The sequence below is a fragment of the Alternaria viburni genome, assembly GCF_023758015.1.
Source record: "Alternaria viburni strain BMP 2772 chromosome Unknown scaffold_21, whole genome shotgun sequence".
Lineage (NCBI taxonomy): Eukaryota > Fungi > Ascomycota > Dothideomycetes > Pleosporales > Pleosporaceae > Alternaria > Alternaria viburni.
Window position 1 is genome coordinate 489,120 of NW_026055790.1, and position 18,173 is coordinate 507,292.

Here is an 18,173-nt window from a genome sequence, read left to right on the forward strand (position 1 = left end):
CGATAAAACTTCGCTACCCTTCTTTCGAGACCTATTACCGGGGATCCATGTTGGTACTTATGGCTGTGGTGATCTATACACCTCTCGAGCCAACAGAGAGTTCAAGTCAATCCTCTCTACCGTACGCGACTATGCCGACAGCTATTTAGCGATCGTACAAAATCACGGATCTCCAGATCATGGGTTTCCAGAGCAGTTCAGCCGGGACAACGGCACACCTATGTCGAACTCTAGTTTCGCCTGGTCGAACACCGCCTATAACACGACGATCAATCGTCGTGCTGGTCTCAAAGGCGATAGCTGGGGCGAACCGCTAAATAACGCTGTCGATACGTCGCAATGCTACTGTCACGCTCGTGTGACCTTCCAGGTTCGCTCAGATCCAGGGATCCAGATGTTTGTTGTTGGCAATGTCCCAGAGCTCGGCAATTGGAATACGAGTCAGGCTAGATGGTTGAATGATGGTCGTCCGCATCTTGACGAGCACCATCAGTATTACTCGAATTACTCTAGTCAGCTCGATGTACCCGCGTTGTCAAGGATAACTTACCATTACTACATACGGGCTGATACCCCTCATGAGGAAATCCACAACAGGCATAGGTTTGTTTACACGGGCGAATGTGGAAGCAACGTTGACACAGTTGGCGATGTTTTTTACGCTGGTCACGGTCATCTACAATGACAATCGACTTATGGTTGGGAAATGGCATCGCAACGTTGAGGTTGGTTCGCTCTGCATTCTTAACATGAGTCACTCCTAGTTGCTCAGCTCACAATACATGTCATTCTCATCAAGATGTCGGTCTGAAGTCCTGCTCATTCTTTTGCCCTTTCAAATCAACGCGGCTGAGCAACATTCCTCTCTACTGATACATACACAGTCTCTAGTAAAGGTTCTGCGACACCCTACATCCTATCACATTTATGTTACACCCTCAAGCTGGGCGGTTAACATGGCAATACCAGAACGCAGGAGCAATTCAGAGTAACTTGTCTGCACCTTGTGTCAGCTTCATTACACAAAGTTACTACGCGGCACAAACATACCGTGACCTGCTAAACGCAGTCTTGCGGAACCCAAGCTTCGATCCATTCTCCGTACTCAAGGTCAAAGTGCTCGACAAAGTAACCAAATCTACCACCTGGAGAGGGGCCGCGCAATGGAACATACTGCGACACGGAATGAGCTGCAAACATTAGAGGCGCTGTACAAACTCTAAATCGGATGTCGCGTCGTTGAGCCAGATACGGTCGCTCGGCTGCATCCTCGAATCGAAGCAAGGAAGCAACGGTTTCTTGACGGCCCATCGACAGTACATGCATGGCGTCAATGGCAATGTCAATCGCTCTGGCTCTTGGTCGCATTTGAGATAAATGCCAACCAGCTTGACGCGCCCAGTTGATTATAGCCGAGCTATTTGGATCCGAAGCTGAACTCTCGGGCCTAGCGGTCACGCAGCTAGATCCTGTCCTGCGCGCCTCCAAAAACCAGGTCAGAAACTCCGAAGCTGCCTCAAGAGGTCCTTGCTTGCGCGCAATGACTTCCAGATCTCCACATAGGACAATGAGTTTAGGGCCCGATCGCGACACCTTGGAAAAGCCGTCGGCTACTAGTGCGCTATTGCGCTTCGCCGCAGTGCGCGCAATGATTGGTGTAGCTTCTTCTCGGATGATCTTGGAGATGAGGCGTACTGTGGTGGGATACCAAATATTAACGAGCTTGACTTTCGTGGTTTTCATCTTAAGAAGTCCGCTCTCATTGTCCGTCTCGATGGTGATCTCGTTGTGCGTAAGACATGTCGGTAGGAACTCGTAAACCATGAGCCTGATGTCGGCGGGTAGATCAAGGAAGCGGAAGTCCATGGGTGTGGGCGGTAAAGAATGGCTCATGGCGGGTGTCGTGTTGGTAATTTGGGGGTTATGTCAGTTTCCAGCATTTGAAAAAATAACTAGCGTGACTTTTGTGACTAGATAAACGACAGTGAAAGTGAAAGACACTGACCCGATGTATACGCTCTTCAGACTTAGCTTGTCTGTTGTCGATATATCGACGACAGTTTGGAATGACTCGCCTGGACGTGCCTCTGGCGCCATCAATGAGTCAGTGAACCCTGAGCTCAACCCCGCGACTTCCATCCGTCGCACCCCAGCACAGCACAACATCACCCTCAAGCATGAGCGGGCCAGACGCATATGAACAGCACCGACAGCTTCGCACGTGATGATGGAGACCGCGATCAAGCCTGCAATGAATGCCGCCGACGGAAAGCGCGATGCGACAAGACGCTTCCAGAGTGCGGGCCCTGCAAGAGAAACAGGAGACACTGTCTCTACGAACGGCACAGTAGAACCCCATTGACGCGCAAATATCTCACCCAAGTTGAAGAACAGCTTCGTCGATCACAAGCTCAACTCGCCCGCGCTGAACAACGCGTCCAAGCAGCCGAAGCGCGTGTGCGACAGCTCGAGACCGCCCAGGGCGACGACGCGCCATCTCCCCACGAAGATGTTGCCAACACAAGAGGCACAGCCGACGAACCGTCCATTGAAGTCTCGCTTGAAGGGCCGCCTTCTGGACCAGCTGACTTCAGTTGGGATGAACAATCCCAGGAAAGCGGTCCCGCCGAGACAGACGCCGCGAGCACACATACACATACTTCTCCCGGGGAAGACGAGCGCGTCGTCGATGGCATGGCTTCACTCACCGTGGATGAGAGCGAGGCGGGCTATCTAGGTGTTGCGTCAGGTGCTGCCATGTTGCGACTGCTCCTTCCCGACGCTCAGCAGTCTTCGCGGAAAGCGCCACCCACGCCCAGCTTCAGCACAACTACCCCGGACAATGGGCACTGGCTGTACACAGATCTATGGGATAGCCTTGATCTAGGAGCCGTCGACCTCGATGCCGCTATCAACGGTTACTTCGGCCTCTACCACATCTCGTATCCTATCGTGGAGGAACACACCTTCCGTGCTCAATACGCCCAGGTCATTCCTCGCCCCAACGGCCGTAGCTGGCATGCGCTCGCTTTTATGATCGCTGCGATAGGCCATTTCACAACGGCTACAGGCCCGGCTGACACGGACAGGAGATTGTTCATGGCTGCCAAGTCCAACCTGTCGATTGAGAGCTTGGAAATTGGCAACATCACCCTTGTCCAAACCCTCACGCTCATGTCCAACTACCTGCAGAAACGGAACAAGCCAAATAGTGGGTACAACTATCTTGGTCTTGCCCTTCATATGGCCATTGGTTTAGGACTACACAAGGAGTTCCATCATTGGGACATCACCCCACTCAACATGGAGATCCGCCGACGCGTATGGTGGTGCATGTTTGTCTTCAACATTGGCGCAGCTGTCACATTCGGTCGCCCTCTGGCCTGGCCCAACAAGAATGTTGAAGTTCATTTGCCTTTGAACATTCCTGACAGGGCTTTGACTAATCTGTCACGCACTGCTCCGAGCGAGGCGGACCATGTCACAACGTTCAGTGCCGTTATCATGCAGTCCAAATTCCACATTCTGACAAATGACATATACACGAAGGTCATATCGATGCCATTTCCAGCCGCTACGGAGTTGATTCGTCTCGATGACACCGTAATAGACAGATGGCAATCATCAGTGCCCGATTGGTATCGCCGTGGAGCGACTATGCCCGCTCAATTCGCGACTAGCCATGCTATTATGTGGTGGCGGCTGAGCAACTTCAGGATCATCATGTATCGACCATATGTCATTCGCCGTGTACTACAAGCCAGATCGCAAGACATGGACAATGATGTGCCGGCATCAGTGCAAGAAGCATATGCCAGATGTCTCCGTGAAGCCGAGATGAGCATTGATGCCATCAGTACATTTTGGGCGAGCTCTCCGCCCACGCGGATGTCTGCATGGTACGCATTGTACTTTTTGTTCCAGGCTTCGCTCATACCCTGCGTGTGTTTGCGTAACGAACCTACTTCACCTTCCTCGGCAAGTTGGCGTACGCAAATCAGGCGGACAATGAACACTATGCAGCTATTATCATCGATCAACCCGAGTGCTCAGGATTGCCTGAATGTACTTCAACGTCTCTGTGGCCCGTTCCTACAATCTGAGATTCCTGGACAGGACGCACATGTGCTCGCGACTCCCGCTGGCGACCTGTTGGAACATGCTACCGAGGAGTCCCCACAGACACAGATCAACAACGTCTACAGCATGATGTGGCCGAATGCCAATGATGCTGAGGCTGATGTACTGATGCAGGGGGGACTCTGGTCTGACTTCCTTCCGGACATGGATGACACAGGACAGCCACAATTGAGCAGACCCAATGTCTATTCCGATTCACAATTTGCATGGGGTTGAAGCACGGTTTTGTCTGAACCAAGACACTATGCCAAATCTATTGGTTACAACAAACTACCAATTAACATACCCCGGCTACCTCGATGTGCTGCTTGTCAAACTTTTCTTCCTTTTCCACGAGATTTGCATCAGGCGACGCTCCGGGGCCATCAAAGATCTCAGCAATCTCCTCCAAGCTCCGACCCTTCGTCTCTGGGAAGAAGAAGTACGTGACCCCGAGGAAGACCACCAGCAAACAGCAGAAGACTATATAGTACTTCCAACCCAGGTTTTCCATGCCGACCGGATTGACGAACGCCTGGATGACCAAAGAAACATAGATGGAGAGCAGTTCGCAGCTGATGCCCTTCGATCGGAGACTGTAGGTGAAGATCTCAGTCGGATAGCTCATCAAAAGCGGCGTATATGCGATGTCGTAGTGGAAATAGAAAACGAAGAGGCACACCACCACGACATATCCTGCAGCCTTGTTGTTATCCTCGTTATTGACAGCCGAGCATGCTGTCCAGACAATGTACGAGATTAGCATGCCAATTCCACTCCAGAGGAAAAGAGTTCGTCGTCCCAGTCGATCAACCAAGAGAGCCGCGCTTACAGCTGCGGCGAAGTTGAAGATCTGCAACAGCCCATTAATGAGCGTCTGCATGAATGGATCCGTTATGCCGATGGAGTTTAACACCAGGGTGAGATAGTAGGAAACGACACCTATACCGTTCCACTGTGCAAATCCACCGACACACACGGCGAGGAAGAGCCGCTTCCGGTTGCCAGGGGTGGCAACAAGCGCGCTCCATTGTACCGATTTGGCTGCACTCTCTTGTCGAATGGCGTAAACGATCTCGCTCATCTCTCGGGTAACTAACGGGCTATGTTCGTCACCACCAGAATGGTATCGGGCAAGGATTTGTCGCGCTTCATCTTGCCGCTCTTTGGCGACGAGCCATCTGATTACCGTGTTAGTGCCTATGAAACCATACACAACGCTCGCAGTTCGTACCTGGGAGACTCAGGCAAGGCCCAGAAAAATGCAAGCTGCACTAGTGGATATCCAGCCTGCAAGATTGTCGGTATCCTCCAGCTCCAATTCCCCGAGTGGTTCTGAGTCCCAAACGTTGTCCACGCAGCCAAGATAGCACCGAGGTAGTACATAGTCCAGAAAGCACTTGTGTACTTGCCTCGGTGCGTAGGATAGGCCAGCTCGGCGATTAACATTGGGGAGGGTTGGACGACGAACATTCCCGCAGCGCCCACGACAGCTCGTGAGACAACGAATTGCGCCAATGTTGTTGCTGTTGCTTGTATGATAGTCGCAATGATTACACCGATGAGACCGCTGAACAATACTATGCGCCGGCCATAGCGATCGGAGAGCACCCCGACGAATGGCAGCACGACTACGGAGCCGGCAGACTGTGCCGCGTTGACCAGACCAAGAAGCGCTCCTGTGGGGTGGCCAAAGTATTCTTGCCATTGGGGGAGCGACTGGAGGCCATTCATCAACGAGCCTTTTGAGTGTCAGCAACGTTCATGCGTATCCAACGTCGTGGCGAAGCTAAACTTACCATCATATCCTGCCACAGCTGAGGACAGTAGAGGTACCAATAAGATCAGGTTCAAGCGTCGCAAGTGCGGAATTTGGAACCAGTACTTGTTGGTCTGAGGCAGCACCTCCGCTATGGCATGACCAACGATATCGGCGTCTTTCATGGTTGCAATCGTGATGACAGTGGAAACAATAGTCGAGGAAAGTCTTTTGATCAACCAGCAAGGAAGCTTCAAATATCGGTCAACATCTCGGATATATATACGGTCTTGCATGACCCGGCTATGGGGTATGCCAACATGCGGCACATGGCTTTGTTACCCCAGGTTCTGCCCGTCGGTTCATGCTAGTGAAATGCGGGTTGCAGCGACGATCGGGATGGAATGGGGTGATGCGCGAGTCATGTTGGGTGGACGGTCGACTGTCACCCCAACGCTAACTGCGTCATATCAGCCTAGCCCGGGGAATCTCGTTACGGGGCACAGTCGACCATCGGGTGCCTGACACTCCAGACTCGTCTTTGCATCCCGCCGCGCCTGCATTTGCTTGATGGACGGCACTCCGTCCGCCTACCGGCTGATGGCACTATTCCCGTGTGGCCACGCAACATTCGATACCGAAATGTTGCGCACAATACTCCACGCACCTGAACCTGTTTTCGGCACATGGCTTTGTGGCTGTATGACAGAGACAAGATTGCTATCCGATATTGGCACATCAGGTTTCCCTCATCGTAAAGTGGGGACATGGCATGCAACATCTCGATTCCATTCACGCCCATCTCTATTGCACACCCTCTATAATGACCTTGAAAACGCCCTCCTGCGCAGCTTTCACTAGCTCGAAAGCTTTCTCGGCATCCTCGAACTTGAATCTGTTCGTGATGAGCTTCTTCACATCCACCTTGCCTGAAGCCACCAGGTCTATCGCATTCGGGTAGCAGCCAACCGAGTATCGGATAGAGCCCTTGATGGTCAATGCGCGGATACAAGCCGTGGTGATGGGAAAGACGACGTTCTAGCGTGCTCCGTCAGTAACTGAATAGCAAGACACGGTTGGAATGCAGACTTACTTCCTTGCCCATACCCGCCTGGACGTAGGTACCACCCTTCTTCGCCACGTTAATGCCGGCCTGTATACACGGTTCGGCTCCTGTGCATTCCAGGACGACATCTGCACCCTCACCCAGATTGAATTGCTCTTTGATGGCTGCGGCAATACTCTCCGAATGCGCGACTGGGTCAGCTCCTTCCTCTGCCCTTGGAGGCAAGAATACGCCATCTGCCGCATATGCTTTGGCAAAATCCAGTCTTGCCTGGGAGATGTCGACCGCAATGACTTTTTTCGCGCCTGAAGCTTTTGCGACTGCCTGCGACAGTACTCCAATGGGCCCTGCACCGAAGACGACCACCGTCTGGTTCGCGCGCAAATCCGCAACTTTGCAGATCTGGACCGCGACTGAAACCGGTTCCACCATTGCTGCTTCTTCCATATTCATATGGTCGGGAATCTTGTAGCAGTAATCACTCGCAACAGTGTAGTACTTTGCAAGCGTTCCATCCCAAGGTGGCGTGGCGGCAAAGATGGTATCGTTGCAAAGATTGTATGAGCCAGATCGGCAGTAGTCGCATCGCCTGCAAGGGACACCAGGCTCAATGGCAACGCGATCTCCAACTTGAAGGTTCTTGACGGCTGAGCCAACCTCTACGACTGTCCCAGAACTCTCATGCCCAAGGATGATGGGGCTGTTCAGGACAAAGTCGCCAATGCGGCCGCGTTGCCAATAGTGTACATCGCTGCCACAGATTCCTGTTTGCGCAACGTGTACGCGGACTTCGTGCTCGTCGCGTAGTTTAGGCACTTCGCGGTCCTCGAAGGCGACATCTTTGATGGCTCGAAGGACGAAGGCTGGATTCTGGAGAATGGATCAGTTTCTGACTGGGAAAGCGCACTACAACGATCTCACCTTCTCAGTGGTGGTTACGGAAGACATGTTGTTTTCTAGATCGACTGCAGCGCCTCGTTGAGTTCGAGAGCTCCATCTTGTATGCCCGTGACCAGTATACCTGGACACAGGTCGGGTGTGACGAAGCGCAAGTGCGGGGATCGTGGGGTCAAGGGCAACCGTCAACCTGCGCGGGGTGTATCCCCAATGCGCTAAATGACACCACCCCTACCCACATGATGTAGGTATGTTTTCCGAGCAGGTACACCCACTCCGATAGCCATCGTCCGATAAAATCGAAATCGCCATGGCGCGCCGATTCCGTTGCGAACCTTTTCTCTCATCGCATCCTTCATACTTTCCACCTTGATTACAATTGCCCACAATGCCTCTCGCGCAACCCTCCAACCCAGACGAACATGTCACGTCCCAATTCTCACTCAAAGGTAAAACCGCAGCCGTTACAGGCGGTGTCCGCGGAATCGGCCTAGCGGCCTCCAAAGCCCTCGCAGAAGCCGGCGCAAACGTCGCCATCCTGTACTCCAGCACCAAAGACGCCGACGCCATCGCCGCGTCCATCGCCTCCGCAACAGGCGTGCGAGTACAAGCCTACAAAGCCTCCGTCGAGAACAAAGAAGAAATAACCCGCGTGATCAACACCATCGCAAAAGACTTCGGCAGCCTAGACATCGTCGTCGCAAACGCCGGCATCGCAACACACCACCCCGCCGAAGACTACACCGAAGACCAATGGCGCCACATCATGGCCGTAAACCTCGACGGCGCATTCTACACCGCGCAAGCCGCAGGCGTAATCTTCAAGCAGCAGGGTCACGGCAACCTCATCTTCACCGCTAGCGTGTCCGCTATCCTTGTCAACGTCCCGCAGAAACAGGCAGCGTACAACGCGTCGAAAGCGGGTGTTGTGCAGCTAGCGCGCTGCTTGAGTGTCGAGTGGGTGGACTTTGCGCGTGTTAATTGTATTTCTCCGGGGTTTATTGCGACGGATATGCTGGATGTGCATCCGAAGGAGTGGAGGGAGAAGTGGATGGGTATGGTTCCTGCGGGGAGGCTGTGTGAGACTGGTGAGTTGAAGGGGGCGTATGTGTTTTTGGCGAGTGGGGCGAGTAGTTATATGAGTAAGTCTTCTCTCTTCTCTTTGCTATTTGAATACTAGGTTGCTGACATGCTGGAATAGCTGGGGCGAATTTAGTCATTGATGGGGGGTATACGCTACCGTAGCTTCGTCGCGAAGACGAGCACAACGAGAAGTTCAATCAATCTTTGAGTCTGTCATCACGCCTGGGAGTTTAGAGTCTTTGGACAATTTGCGCGTTCCTTGCTATCTTGGCATCTACTTCGCTGGCCGCACTGCCCTCATTTTATTGTGTCCCACTCACCAAGCCATGACAATATTCATGCCTTAACGGACCACCGAACCACAACGGATATTTCTCTCTCATGACTTGTCTTCATCCTCGTCGTCGCTCACCCATCCTTCCTTCCAAAGCTTATCGATATCGTTCCCCTCAATAATCTTTCTCGTGTGAGCATCAACCCAAGACATACGCTCATCAGCCGAAAGCCTACGATAAGCAGGCCAACTGATCTCTTCGCAAGCCGCATAGATATAGATACCAATCTCAAACTCCTTCCTTGAATGAAAAGCTTGCTGTCCTGTGTGAGTCTCATCCTCATGTGAAGCAATACGCGCAATGCCATACGCATGTCTCGCAAGGTAATCTTCTCTCTGAGCAAACCAGTCTGTCGCATCAAACCCAAACTGTTCTTGCGTAAAGTCAGCATAGTAATGCTCGCGGTTGGCGGTAGTAATTGCGAATACCGAATGTAAGACATCGTCATTGTGGTCTGGGTCGGAACTGACATGGATTTTGGTATGTCGAGATGGGTAGATGATGACCCATTCTGCCGTTGCGCCTATGGGTCGAAGCGCTTCTTGGATCCATGATAGGAAACAGAATGCACTCCTGTCGCATTGGTCGAGCTTCATAAGGGATGTTTGCAGATCGTAAGGTACGCTTGGTGGGAATGCTGCACGGCCTTTTGCGGTAGTCGGGTCCCCATTTGGATCTGTTGCGATGTTGACATAGTAGTGGGTGACATTGCCTTTCTTAGCAGTAAAGAAGTTCTTTACGCAATCGTGTTCAACGTTCTCTAGTACGGTCATCCAGATCTGTCTGAAGGGCTCTATGATCGCTTTGATCTGGTCATGGTCTTTCAGAGTGGTTGGTTTGGTGTTAGCAGTTGTGCTCGTGGGTGTCAGCCCTATGGCTTTGAGTAGCTTGTTCAAACCCTTTAGGCCCGACTTCATTGGTAACGATTTGCTGCGAGGGCGTTGAGGCATTTTCCGTTCCAGTTGTGGTACTGATGGAGATTGACCGCGCCTCTGGGAAGGGCAAAGATCGCTTGGAAATATGACATGGCCATCACGGGTTAATTGGCACACTCATAATGACGCTGTGTGAGTAGAACCTACTTTGTGCATACACAGAGCTTTAGACGCCTTGTTCTAAGATGAACAGGGCTTGTTCAACATTCAACCCATTGCTGGAACAGACAACGCAATGGGAGAGCGGCCTGTTCATGAACGGCGATGTGTGTAGGTAGGTGGTTGGGAGACTAGTCGTGACGTATCAGTAGATCAAACAGAGTTGAAATGTTGCACTGGGTGGGAAGCGGTGAAACCTGCGTCAAGGAACGATAAATTGTCGGCATGATACATTGGACGAAGTCGACTGGCATTACGGGGTGGGGAAGGTCCGGCCCGTGCGGATTTAGCGCGGGGTTAGCGTGCACCCTGAATCTCCTGCTCCTTGTCAGACGCCCTTCCTTCTTCATCCTCAACACCACACCTCACATTCCTGCCAAGAGCAAACGACAAAAGCCGCGACGCCATCATCATACAAGCATCCACTTCGCGAACGCAACATCTTCTCCTGCCTGCACAGCCACGATCGCGTCTGCACGGCTTGATTGGCAAACGATGCACGAGACCCACTCGTGATGCACGTTGCGGTCAGGCCACAGCTGTAAAGCCACTCACACACAGCCACGGGGCGCAAATTGGGGCTCGTACATGGCCGTACGCAACCTCCCCTGCCTTGGCGGTTGTCTACGCAGCTGCTCATGATCAGTGTGTAACCCGATGAATTACGTGGTTCGCCCAATCTGGTAATCTCGTGTAAACAGTCACCGCCTCCAAGCCGGCACTCGGCACGGCCTCATAGGGAACTCAAGGGCAGATGGTAAGACTCAAGAGTGGCCATGGCTTTCTACCGCCCCCAGGGAGTTGCACAAGTGGTGGATCTGGACTACGCAATGCTTGTTGGCTTGGCGGATGGGTCGCTGTGACTTCAGTCCTCGTCGTGGGGCTGCCGGTACTCGGCCGATGATCTTGCATAAAGCCCTCAACTTCCTCCTCTCACTGTGGAGTTCTCATCAACCTCACTCTTCGTCTCACACACTTGAACACTTTCTAGCCTCATTTGACTTCTTACATCAAGTCAACTATCACCCAAACATCATCCAAGATGACTTTCTACCACACTGCTGAGGACATTCGCATCGAGGACAACCATGTGTTGAAGGCTCGTCTCCAGACCGCCGAAGGCGAGTGGAATGACGCCGAGATCGACCTCAACACCTGCATCGGCAACGACAACGGTAGGAATGACATTCATCCTCAACACGGTATTGGTATCGATACTGATCTCACTAGGCAACTTCCACTGGGATGGCGAGGGCTTTGCCAATTCTGCCGAGAACATCGAGTTCGCACTTGAAGGAGATGGCGACGTCCCCGTCCTCCGTGCCACCCTCTTCGACGCTGATGGCAACCCCGAGACTCGCGACATCAACTTGGGCGAGCGCATCGTCAACAACGATGGCAACTTTCACTATGGTATGCAGCAAACATCAGGCCGGTGAAGCTCATCGCTAACCCGTTCATCAGAGTAAGGGATTTGCCTGGTAAGCCTTGTATAGGTCCCCGGTATCGGCAACCTGGGCTATGAGACACTTCAAAGGAGGACATGGGTTATGAGTGCGCCGGAAAACTCCCCAATGATATGAAATGACATGCCAACTTCAACTTTACCCATTCTCTCAGCTACCTCGTGATGGCTATGCTTCCCAACGATAAATTACTGTGGTACATTTCTTCCATTTCCCATTCAGGTCTATTTACTCACAGCGTAGGCGATGTACGTATTCGGCCATTCATTAGTACTTTCTTCCAACTTCCACAAGTACCTCTACACATCCCGTGATCTTAAGTCGCGTTGTTGCCTAGTAGCTTCGACTCCACTATCCAGGCTGAACAAAGTCCCGAAAGTAGGTTCTAGCTCTTGGGTCACTAGACAACGAGTCGATCGCACAAAACATCTGCTGCTCAGCAACCACTCGTACTCGCATCGCCAATCAAAGCTCACCATGGCCGAATCCACATCTCTCGCATCATGGAAACTCCACAACAGGTTCGTCGACATCGTCCGCAGCGACGCCAGTCCAATCTTGGACCTCATCCCCTCATACAACACCCTTTCGTTTGACTACACCGAACTCGAAAACACCGTCGCACTGCGTATGGGCGAATATGGCGACAGCGAAATCCTAACACATCCCAACGGCTCCGTATCCAAGCGCGTAGTCCGCGACTCCAAGATCCGCAAAGCAGGTACCGTCTTGGAAGTCAGCAGGCCAATGAGTGGTCAGTTCAAAGCCATCGCGCCGTTTGGCTGGAGTGAGACTGTACAGCAGGGTATTACCACGCCGATGAGTGCGCCGGCACATGCGCTTGTGCTGATGTACATGCACATCTGGGTTCTTAAGACGAACAAGGAAGATGTTGAGTTGCCTATACCGAGGTATCAGAGTTTGTATGATGCACTAGTTTTGATTCGAAACGCGTTAGATACGGAGTTGGTGTTGCCGGTTGGGCAGCGCAAGGTTCCCGCGGAGGTCTTGGCCGCCTATCAAAATGGTGCTGTGGACAGGTCTCAACCAGTTGAGGAAGGGAAGGAGCTTGAGAAAGAATAACACTTGATTTGATTTCATAGGCTAATGCCGTTGTGCTTCAGGACTTCGTTATGTGCCCTTTGCTACCCAATGCGCAAAAAAGAAACTGGGGAGTTGGTATCAATTTATCCTCAGCAGATGCTGCGCCGCGTACTCTTATGGTACTTGCGCTCCTCCCAATCCCAGGCATACACATGCGTACAAAAGAAATAAATTGATAAGAAGGAAAGACAAACAAAGGAACATCTAGAGAGACGCAGTCTTCTTCTCACTTATCGACTTGACCTCAGTCTCAGTAATGGCCTCGTAAGGAACAGTGCGAACTACGTCATCCATAGCCGGTGTGTCCTTCCAGCGGAGGTCAGGCGAGTCCAAGAGCGCCATCCGGTTCTCCGCCTTCATGCGGTCTGCAGTAATTCTTTGCGGGTAGTTGCGCATGAACATGTTGGTGAAGTGGCTGCCGTAGTGGATGCCCTCGGTAGGCTCCTGACCGGCCTCGAAGCCAGGAAGCGGCTTCATGACGGCGGAGAAGTTGGGCTCGTGGAAGTAGGCGAAGGCGAAGCGCTCGCGGGTGTTGAGGCCGACCTTGTGGGGTGTTGAGGGAAGGAAGGAGTTGGTGATGTATTGCATCATGTCACCAGGGAAGACGGTGAAGACGTCAGGGGTGGGTGGGACGTAGACCCAGCCATCAGTGTCCTCGTGCTTGCCGGCTGCGGTCGTCTTCCAGTTGGCGTACTCCTCGCCCTCGATCGGGGGGCGGATGAACAGGCCACCTACGGCATCCTGGGCGGCGATGACAAGCAGACCGTAGTCAGTGTGCGAGCCGATACCGCGACCAGCCTTGCCCTTGCCGTTGGTCTTATCGGTCTGGGGGAAGCGCAGAACACGCATGTGGTGCCAGCCATCTTGCGTGTACCTGGTAAGGGCATTTCCGTCCTCCAATCCAAGACCCCACGCGATGAGCGACAGCATCTTCTCGCCGCTCTCGCCAAGGTAGTCCATGTAGGCTTGCATGATGGTCTTCATCTGAGTGAACGGCCATGGGTTGGGACCGTGGCACGGCCACTTCTGCTGAACACGGGAATCAGTCTGTGCGAGCTCTTTGGTGACGGTGAAGATCTCGCTGTAGTCGGCGATGTTGTCTGTGATCTCCTCTCCAGAAGCGATGTAGCCAGCGAAAGACTGGTCATCCAAGCAAGCTGCCTTTTGCTTGTAGTCGAGGCCGAAGAACTTCTTGCTGCACAGGAACGCCGCATCAGCGAGCTTGCGGTTGATGGGGTCCATGGAGATCTGGAGGATACCGTCTCTCTTCCAGGCGTCTATCATGTTCTTGCCAAGCGCCTTGTCTGCTGCACTGCCGCTGAGAGTCTCAGGGAGCTCGAATGTCTGGAGATTGCCGACGACGGCCTTGTGACCCGGTGGCATAGCGCCCATGGGGTGGCTGTATTGGGCAGCCTTGTAGTCGGCCATAGTTGCCAGCCTCCTGACCGAGCTCGCCTGCGAGTTCGATGTCCGGCAAAGGGCGCGGAACTTAGCCGGCCTACTCATGATGGTGCGAGTAGACATCCTCGTGATGTTGTGATGTGTATTGTGACAGGAATGAAAATGTGTAATGACGAGACAGGGTTAAGAGGGGAGATTGTATGAATGAAATGAGCTCGTTGTGACTGATGCTTCGAAAACACATCTTTCCCCCAGGCTTATATACACATGTCGACTGGCATTGCTCTAGCCCCGGAGACGAGCGGCAGCTGTGAGTGAGTTTACTATTCTGCATGAGCGGACGCTTGAGTTGGTCTTCGCAAAGTAACTCCGGACGGTGAAACTGCATTGTAGAATGTGTGCTCGGCTTAGAGACCACCGGAGGGTCTGGACTACGTTGCGGATGATTGTCCCGGGTCCCTAGAGTCGCCTACGTCGTTCCCCGGGGTCGGATCACGACCTGTTCTTCACCATCCTCTGCTTATTATTCGTTGCAAGGCTGCCAGAAGGTCTTTGCGTACCTTGTCTCGTGTGTGTGATCGGGCCTTGTTCGAGAGATGTTGCTCCCAGATGAGGCAAACGCATTGACCAGGTAAGCTGGGAAGGGGTTAGAGGCGCCGTTTGAGATGCGACTGATGTACGAAGAGCGATACGTCGCGACGAATATGAGGCTGGGATGCTTACATTTGGCCGACGTCACCCAGGTAGGACCGGGCGCATGGGACTTGGTAGCACCATGTTTAGCGAACTCTTTCTTGGCGTGCGCCACGCATTCACGTGGCATTCAACGGCCGCGCCCAACCTTCATTCACGGTCGATCCCAGCCTGAGGTAGCACACATCGCAAACGTTGTTTTCGCAGCTTTCGCATTGGTATTTTCCAGGCTGCGTTTTGCCGTAAACCTTGTGCCTGACATCTTCGAGGCTTTCCAAGATTGAAATGTCCCGACTCGATTCGGAAATAGCGCACGGCCTCGTGCGCACCCTGTGCGGGCCTGACAAGCTTCACTGACAGCCCGGCGAGTCCCTACAAATTCCCCTCTCATCTTGCAGGAAATCGATGGTCTGGGGTCGAGAAATTCGATCGTCAATGCGGACGTTCTCGCAATTGGTTCGCTTTTACCTAGAGATCGTCGCGGACGTTTCGTATCTACCTAGATAGGTACCTTAAGAAGGTATCAGTGTCATAGATGCTTCGTTTCCGACTGAGAAAAGGCTACCTGCAACAGAACGAGATGATGCAACACAGCCCCAAGAGCAAACTCAGGATGAATTGGTCGGGCCGCGTTCGCAGCGTAGCAACTCGGCCTCATACTCGGATGCTGACAGAACGTCGAAACGCTGGATACTAATCCGATGCCTGCAGCGCCACACGGCCTTGGAAGTGTCTAGATGGTAGAAGCCGGCTTACATAGTATTTCCGGTTGCAACGGTGGTTGTGGTTTCCACCACTCTTCGACGGATGCAACGGCTCGGAACTGCTGACTTCCCTGTCTACCGCTGCCGGACTGCTGAAAGTATGCGCAATTCGGCGACACTCGAAACTGATATCGTGGTCCATAGATCGAGACCCTCGGCGCCAGCTGGAGTCTTGCCGTTGCTCTCTACCGTGAACAAGGTATACGGGAAGGCTTCCGTTCCTCCGCAATCGCAATTCTTAACATAGGACGGTGCAGATCACCCTGGTCGATCAAAACCCACGTGGTGTCTTCGCGGGGGTCACCAAAGAGTGTGCTCCGGCGTTTGAGCATTCGCGCACAAGGGAAGTGCTGGTGCAGTGGCGACGTTAAAGAGAAAAGACTGTAAGGCAAGAAGACCACAGGGTGAAGAGAATAAGCAGTAGTGCAGGGAAGCGTATTTATGGGTCTTTATGAAACATGCCGACCTACCACTCGGATACGGATGTCCACCAGCATTGCCCACAAGATACAAGATAAGGACTGCGAACAATGTATTGCAACAGCTAATAAGAACAAAATATATCTACAAGAATGTATGGGGTACCGATTGGCTGACTACTCGGAGCAGCACTCACGCTGGACACATGCTTAGTTCTTGCCGGTCTTGGCCTTGAGCCAAGCGACGAACTGGGCGATGGTGAACTCCTCGGGGAGAACAGCGTCAGAGCCAGCGCTGCCAGTAGGCTTAGCCACGGGGGCGGCAGATGAGGTAGAAGAGGCGACAGGAGTCTCAACAAGAGCAGCGCTGGTAACCGCGGCGGAAGAGGACGCAGCCGGGGTCTTGATTGGGGCAGCAACCGAAGAAGCAGCAGCGGAGGAAGAGACGACGGCGCTCGAGGAAACAGCAGGAGTCTCAGCGGCAGCAACGGATGAGCTAGCAACCGCCTTGGAAGAAGTAGCAGCAGGCGCAGCAGAAGACACAACCTTGGACATAGTAGTGGGGACAGGCTTCTCAGGAGCCGCACCCGCAGCTCCACCACCAATCTTGGTGGTGAGCTCTCCATCCTCAATGTATACACCGCTGAAGAACCAATCCTCAGCACCGTCCTTGTCGGCCTGGCCAGGCAGCCTCAGAACACCAAGGTGCCAGTCCTTACCGTCGGACGAGGTGCTCGCATCGAAGGGTCCGGCCGTCTGCTTCAACTCATCGCTGCCGGTTGAGTGCCAGAAGGCGACGGAGCCGGCATCGAAGTCAATCTCGTAGGCAACGTTGTGCCACTCGTCGGCAACGAGCTCAACGTCCCACTTGGAGACACCTCCAACGTGCCATTGAAGGTTGGTGTTGGACGAGCCCGAGGCGCCGTACTTCAGCTCAGTGAAATGAGACTCGAAGAAAGCGATTTGATGTTCGTTGGTGGCCGTCGGGGCGTTCTCGGCGGCAGTCTTGACGGAGAAGTGGTAGTAGACCTTGCCCTTGTTGATGGCTGCCTTGGTTTCGGGGATGAGTTCGGTACGCAGCATAGTCTGGCCGTTCCATTTCGCGGTCTCATCGATGGTGATCTTGACACCCTGCTTGGAAGCAGTGTCGGCGGGGTTCTTGAAGGTGGTGTCAAGGTTGACGTAGTCGGTCACGGGGCCGGAGCCGTGGATGTAGTATTGGTAGGCGCCGACGGGGTTGGAGAAAGACCACTTGGCGATGTCGGCAGAGGAGGCGTAGTCGTTGAAGCGACCGTCCCAGATCATCTCTGAATGCGCATTTAGTATCTTTCGGACTACTGGAGGATATAGATGGCTTACCGGCAGACGCAGCGCTGAGCATCGCGCTCATGAGAGTAGTCTTGGCAAACATCTTGAAGTTATTTGTTCGAATGTAAAAAACAGAGACCGGCCTGTATGTTGATAGAAAAGCGAATGTAAATGCTACGAAAGCAAAAAATGAATGACAGTAGTGAGCGAATGAACAGCACGAACAAACCAGCAGGAAGAGATGCAGCAGACCATATAAGAAGGCTGCTTGACTCAACGCATACACCTGCAAATCATTACTCGGCATCTAGACGGCGTGAACGCATCGCATGTCAATATTTTGGAAACGCGCGCACCCATATTGAGTATCGCGCGAGCGGTACACGCAGGAATGAACAGTTCTGACAGGACGCCGAGGGCTTGACAGCCGTTTGGTGGTGGAAATTCCGCTATGAAACGTTCGCGTCGGCAACACCAAGCCCGAATCGGCCTTAGTCTGGCCTACACGATGCCTTACCGGGACTAGCGCGAGCGGCTTGGTGATGAAGGATTCATGAAACGCTCCCTGCTCATAGAAGCTTGTTTCATGGTGATACGCGAGGCCGAGATGGAGATTGGGTGATGCCGAGGCGGAGATTAGTTCGTTGTTTGCTTGGAGCTGCATA

General features: G+C 53.0%; 9 protein-coding genes across 9 annotated transcripts; 3 read left to right on the forward strand and 6 right to left on the reverse strand.

Moving 5' to 3' along the window:
* Window positions 1-925: 925 nt before the first annotated feature.
* Window positions 926-1,893, reverse strand: J4E79_008737 (uncharacterized protein; the record flags this gene model as incomplete). Its single annotated transcript, XM_049357591.1, has 3 exons — window positions 926-997; window positions 1,051-1,056; window positions 1,219-1,893. 3 exons carry the CDS (start codon window positions 1,891-1,893, stop codon window positions 926-928), a joined length of 753 nt encoding a protein of 250 aa, XP_049208062.1.
* Window positions 1,894-2,227: 334 nt separating this feature from the next.
* J4E79_008738 (uncharacterized protein) lies at window positions 2,228-4,356 on the forward strand (the record flags this gene model as incomplete). Its single annotated transcript, XM_049357592.1, has 2 exons — window positions 2,228-2,347; window positions 2,395-4,356. 2 exons carry the CDS (start codon window positions 2,228-2,230, stop codon window positions 4,354-4,356), a joined length of 2,082 nt encoding a protein of 693 aa, XP_049208063.1.
* A 61-nt stretch (window positions 4,357-4,417) lies between these two features.
* On the reverse strand, window positions 4,418-6,063 carry J4E79_008739 (uncharacterized protein; the record flags this gene model as incomplete). Its single annotated transcript, XM_049357593.1, has 3 exons — window positions 4,418-5,300; window positions 5,468-5,861; window positions 5,919-6,063. The coding sequence occupies 3 exons, from the start codon at window positions 6,061-6,063 to the stop codon at window positions 4,418-4,420; spliced, it is 1,422 nt and encodes a 473-aa protein (XP_049208064.1).
* A 619-nt stretch (window positions 6,064-6,682) lies between these two features.
* J4E79_008740 (uncharacterized protein) lies at window positions 6,683-7,892 on the reverse strand (the record flags this gene model as incomplete). The annotated part of the gene is made up of 3 exons (XM_049357594.1): window positions 6,683-6,916; window positions 6,972-7,814; window positions 7,866-7,892. The coding sequence occupies 3 exons, from the start codon at window positions 7,890-7,892 to the stop codon at window positions 6,683-6,685; spliced, it is 1,104 nt and encodes a 367-aa protein (XP_049208065.1).
* A 337-nt stretch (window positions 7,893-8,229) lies between these two features.
* On the forward strand, window positions 8,230-9,086 carry J4E79_008741 (uncharacterized protein; the record flags this gene model as incomplete). The annotated part of the gene is made up of 2 exons (XM_049357595.1): window positions 8,230-8,983; window positions 9,043-9,086. 2 exons carry the CDS (start codon window positions 8,230-8,232, stop codon window positions 9,084-9,086), a joined length of 798 nt encoding a protein of 265 aa, XP_049208066.1.
* Window positions 9,087-9,303: 217 nt separating this feature from the next.
* On the reverse strand, window positions 9,304-10,176 carry J4E79_008742 (uncharacterized protein; the record flags this gene model as incomplete). Its single annotated transcript, XM_049357596.1, has 1 exon — window positions 9,304-10,176. The coding sequence occupies one exon, from the start codon at window positions 10,174-10,176 to the stop codon at window positions 9,304-9,306; it is 873 nt and encodes a 290-aa protein (XP_049208067.1).
* A 1,219-nt stretch (window positions 10,177-11,395) lies between these two features.
* On the forward strand, window positions 11,396-12,902 carry J4E79_008743 (uncharacterized protein; the record flags this gene model as incomplete). Its single annotated transcript, XM_049357597.1, has 4 exons — window positions 11,396-11,528; window positions 11,584-11,766; window positions 11,820-11,834; window positions 12,202-12,902. 4 exons carry the CDS (start codon window positions 11,396-11,398, stop codon window positions 12,900-12,902), a joined length of 1,032 nt encoding a protein of 343 aa, XP_049208068.1.
* A 225-nt stretch (window positions 12,903-13,127) lies between these two features.
* Window positions 13,128-14,447, reverse strand: J4E79_008744 (uncharacterized protein; the record flags this gene model as incomplete). Its single annotated transcript, XM_049357598.1, has 1 exon — window positions 13,128-14,447. The coding sequence occupies one exon, from the start codon at window positions 14,445-14,447 to the stop codon at window positions 13,128-13,130; it is 1,320 nt and encodes a 439-aa protein (XP_049208069.1).
* Window positions 14,448-16,410: 1,963 nt separating this feature from the next.
* On the reverse strand, window positions 16,411-17,611 carry J4E79_008745 (uncharacterized protein; the record flags this gene model as incomplete). The annotated part of the gene is made up of 2 exons (XM_049357599.1): window positions 16,411-17,507; window positions 17,560-17,611. The coding sequence occupies 2 exons, from the start codon at window positions 17,609-17,611 to the stop codon at window positions 16,411-16,413; spliced, it is 1,149 nt and encodes a 382-aa protein (XP_049208070.1).
* Window positions 17,612-18,173: the final 562 nt, after the last annotated feature.